The following is a 4684-nucleotide window of genomic DNA, read 5'->3' on the forward strand; positions in this document are numbered from 1 at the left end:
AAATTCGAAAACAAAGGCTATACAAATTCGAATATTTCAGGTTGTTTTAAAAAACAAACCATCCATAAATTTGAATTTTCAGGTTTTTTTTTTTAAAATACCCTCCACAAATCGACTGAGAAATTAGAAATCACAATATGAGGAAGTCGAAATCAAAACATAATCGAAATCTGAGAAATTCGAAATCAAACCATAATCGAAATCAACTGAGTGCAATTTTTAGGACTGGTTGTTGCAAAAACCATCCACAAATTTGAATTTCTCAAGTTTGTTTTTGAAAGAAGACCTCTACAGATCGGTTGAGAAATTTGAAAACACAGAAGAAAATTGAATGTGAAATTCGAAATTGTCTGAGAAATTGAGTGCGATTTTTAGAGTGTTGTTGCAAAAAGGTTGTTGAAGAAGAAAGGAAAATGTGGGAGGAGAGAATTTCACACAATTAAGATTTGAAAATATATCGTGTGAGGATGATTTTGGAATAAAGGAAAAAATCTCACCGAGAAACGCAATATGAATAATTTGTTATATATATATATATATTTTTTTTCCCACATATTTTTACCATATTTGCAATTTTTTAAAAGGATAATATGGATGCTAAGGTATATGTCAAAAAAACTACCTTACGCAATTTCCATTTGAAAATTATTAATAACATTGTTTTTTTTCCAGGAATATTAATAACAATGTTTTAGCTCGTCAAATTGTGTATGTGCGTAGATTTTACTTGATTTTATTATTTTTTTAATTTTGTAAATGCATTTGCAATCAAAAAAATGAGAGGGATTCAAATTATATACTTTGAGGTCGTTAATGGATTGAAATGTCAAATTGTGCATGTGCATAGCTATATTGCATCAACTTTATTTATTTATTTTCGATTAAAAATAATTCGACATTTTAATAAAAAAGTTACAATCACATGAAAAAAATACAACTGATATTAATGGAACAAAAGCCTATTTTTAAACATGTTGTACATTCATATATTTAAATTTCACTTGCTTATGGAATTCCATAAATTTGCAACAAAATTAATATAAAAAATATTAAAAAAATTTAAGGATAAATTGGTTCCATAAGTTTCCTTTTAATTTCAAAATAAAATCCTTCAATTTATTTTTTCTTAAACTAATTTTAGCTCTCTCTGGCGCCCCAAACTAATCAGAAACTACATTTGGAGACAGGGCAGAGGGCATAGTGGTAATTTTGTGATTTAGGGCTCTCCTTATAAACGTCTCAAAAGCCATTTCATCACTCTCTGCTGCCTCTAGGGTTTCTACTTCGTATCAAACTCTGCGGCTTAGGCTTCTATCGGATCTTTGAAACCCTAACAATGGCGGAACAGGTATGGATTTGGTTTTTCGTTCTTCGTTTATTCCTATTCAATCAATGTCTAGTTGGCCTTTGCATTTTTGAAACTCTGTTCTGTTTGTATTGCAGACGGAGAAGGCTTTTCTGAAGCAGCCCAAGGTGTTCCTTAGGTAAGAAACTCACTGGAAATTGTATAATTTCTCATGGTAAAGCATGTTTAAGCGTTTTACTTTGCTTTTTTCTTTTTGCTGTCTAATATTACTTCTCTAACTACTTTGAATCATTGTTTGCAGCTCGAAGAAATCGGGGAAAGGAAAGAGGCCAGGAAAAGGAGGAAATCGGTTTTGGAAGAGCATTGGTTTGGGGTTCAAAACTCCGAGAGATGCAATTGAAGGTCTTATTCTCTTCACTTTCAGATCCTTGCGTTAACTTTACTTATTCTGGAGTTTGTTCGTTCATAGAAACTGCTATGCTGAAGTTTTCCTGCCTTTTGTTCTGTCTATTTCTATGAATTGTTCCAGCAACTTATAATTGTAGCCGGGAATATGGTTCCTCTTTGCCCGCGTTTTATACACAGTTTTCATTTTAATTTCACTGGTCATGAATCAGCAGTTCGCAAGCCGTCGGGCCTGTTATTTCACTGGTCATGGTTATCGGTTATTTGTTTCAGACTAGGGATTCGTGGGTGTATGTATAAGAAGGCAATTTCTGATAGGGGCCTTGAAAATGTCGAGTTATTTGTTACACGTTCTTAGATGATAACTAGATCTCCTTTTACTATTTGGCCGTATCATTACCCTTCAGCTTCTTTTTAGCTCCAAATATCGCACTCTCCCTTCAATTGAATCGCAAGTCAATGTTATCTGCTCAACTTTTAAATTCAAAACCCTGCATTTATATTATTTTATATTCTATGAAAGTTGAAACTATTTGGTTCTGCCTTTTGCATCATTTGATCTGGCCATTGGAGAAGTTTGATTTCTTTCATTCTATGTTACTATTCAAATTCAACATATTCATGTAAATTTGGTGCTTTTATGTTGCAACTGCAGTTTAGTAATTGCTAGCCAGTGGAGGTTTATTTTGGACTTTTGTTCTCAGCATCCTCTCATCTTAGTTTTAGCCATGACCGAAGATTATTTCTGCTGCAGGAACCTATATTGATAAGAAGTGTCCATTCACTGGCACTGTTTCTATTAGGGGCCGTATACTTGCTGGTACCTGTCACAGTGCCAAGATGGTAAGAACCATCATTGTTAGACGTAATTATCTTCACTATGTGAAGAAATATCAAAGGTGAGAAACTAATGCCCAATTTTCCTTTGTTATATTTTATCGTTTATATGAGAATGCTGAGACATGGTTATTTCATTTTAGGTACGAAAAGAGACACTCTAACATTCCAGCACATATAGCTCCTTGCTTTAGAGTTAAAGAGGGAGACCATGTCATCATTGGCCAGTGCAGGTTTATACATATACTTCCTATTCCTCTGCTGCTTCTATACTCTTGCACCTCTATTTTTTTTTTTCCATTTTCTTATTGTAACTATTTGCAGGCCGTTGTCGAAGACTGTGAGGTTTAATGTATTGAAAGTGATTCCTGCTGGATCATCCACAGGTGGCAAGAAGGCTTTCACAGGGATTTAAATCCAGAATTTTCAGGTCCCATATTTGTTTATGTCAAGGGGGATGATATGTTAGCATGAGCTTTTCTTCAGCTAGATTATCTTTTCACTTTATTTATTAACCGAATATTTCATTATTGTGATACTATTGCAATTTTGATTCCCTAAGTTTTGCTTTATTCATCAGTATCAGTACCTCGTTGTTCTTGGTTTATCCAATCGTATTTTCTGCTTACAGTGATCATTAATGGTTTAAACTTACTAATCTCTCTCTCACCCTTCTCTTTTTATTTTTGTTGGTATAAACAAAAATAAAAAAAGAAGGGAGAACCATAAATGGACTCTATGAGGCCCCTTGAAACACGGGGTTTAAGAGAAGGGAGCCCTGTGTTCATTCTCGTGTGTAGTGCCATACGATTCGAAACGTTCTGAACTTTTATCACTTGTTTTAAAGATACTCAACTATTTCCTAAGTGTTCAACGAACTCTTATTTTTAGTGTTTCCTCTGACCTCTTAAAATTGGGATATGAAGTGTGAGTTTGGCAGTGACATGAAATGGTGTGATGGTGTTTGTTCTCACCTTTCATTTCATGTCATTGACACTGCAAAGTCTTTGCTCAGTGCACTAACTGATCTTTTTCAATATTATTTTTGAAACCTTCATGCAAAGATAAGAGTAATGTTGCAGCTTTTTTGAACGAATGTCCATTTTTTACCTTGCCAAGTGCAATTGTAATTAGTATGTTTAAGTAGAAAATATATCTATAAACAACTAACGCAGCTCCTGTTTGGGCATTTGCCATTCAAACCTTAGGTGATTCCTTTCCTGCTCTAACCCCGGTGTGTATGGTGAACATCTTTTAGTTGCTATGATCATGTTAACGATAAGTGAGGTTTTTGAGCAAAGTTATTAGGTACATGGGTGGGGGCTTAGAGCAACCTTTCTAGGAACATGGAGCAGGTAACATTTCCTTCATCACCCATGGTGAATAGGAATTGGAACGAACTTTTCACGGATTAAATTGTCACCCTACTTTACAATAGAAGAAAAAAATTGTGCGACTCAGTGTTATATATTCTTATGTAAACAAGAAGCTTATAACTTATCTTGAGAGAAAGATGTGATCAAATTTCAAAGCACAAAAGGAAAGGGGGCTGTTTTAGAGCTCAACATGGGTTGGTATATCATCTTTTGGGATGTGTTTCGTGTCTTATCGTCATTTTCTTTCTGTGTGTATATCACATACTCAATCATACTTGATACATCATTTATTAAATTGTTCACCAACTTTAGTAATGATTGATTTGATTGTTGATTTTATTCCACTTGCATATTTTCACTATCCATTCAACCACTTCATTAATGATTTAACCAATTTATTATTTGGATTTATTTTTCATTCATGATGTAAACTTAATATTCCGAGGTTGGTCGCATTTTATCTTAAAATTTTATTTTTATAATATTTGTTGGGGTTGTTATCAATGTTCAACAAACCCTTCTCCCTTCACTTTTCCTATAACAACATTGGCCCTTCTCTATTGGTTGATAGCCTCTATTATCCAAGATTTATTTTGTTGGTGAGTTGTTAGTAACATAGATACTTCTCTATTCAAGTTAGCTCTCTTCCTACATTATAAGTATTTCTAGATTTTCTCTAACTTTTTTTTTTAATTGTTTTGCTATATATCTCAAACTAATATGAAATATTCAATTAGTTTGAGATTGGTGTGTTACTTTT

At 33.5% G+C, this 4684-nt stretch overlaps 1 protein-coding gene across 1 annotated transcript; it reads left to right on the plus strand.

Moving 5' to 3' along the window:
* Positions 1-1097: 1097 nt before the first annotated feature.
* Positions 1098-3155, plus strand: LOC120075156 (small ribosomal subunit protein uS17). The gene is made up of 6 exons (XM_039028337.2): positions 1098-1348; positions 1444-1484; positions 1608-1708; positions 2466-2610; positions 2692-2781; positions 2873-3155. The coding sequence occupies exons 1-6, from the start codon at positions 1337-1339 to the stop codon at positions 2961-2963; spliced, it is 480 nt and encodes a 159-aa protein (XP_038884265.1). The 5' UTR covers positions 1098-1336; the 3' UTR covers positions 2964-3155.
* The last annotated feature ends 1529 nt before the right edge of the window (positions 3156-4684 follow it).

This window comes from Benincasa hispida, chromosome 4 (assembly GCF_027475165.1).
Source record: "Benincasa hispida cultivar pf3 chromosome 4, pf3_genome.v1.1, whole genome shotgun sequence".
Taxonomy (NCBI): domain Eukaryota; kingdom Viridiplantae; phylum Streptophyta; class Magnoliopsida; order Cucurbitales; family Cucurbitaceae; genus Benincasa; species Benincasa hispida.

What these genes read in the sequence shown, in the direction of transcription:
- LOC120075156 (XM_039028337.2), top strand. An exon ending in TCCGAGAGATGCAATTGAAG is followed by an intron (nt 1,709 to 2,465) that starts GTCTTATTCTCT and finishes TTTCTGCTGCAG; the next exon opens with GAACCTATATTGATAAGAAG. An exon ending in TATGTGAAGAAATATCAAAG is followed by an intron (nt 2,611 to 2,691) that starts GTGAGAAACTAA and finishes ATTTCATTTTAG; the next exon opens with GTACGAAAAGAGACACTCTA.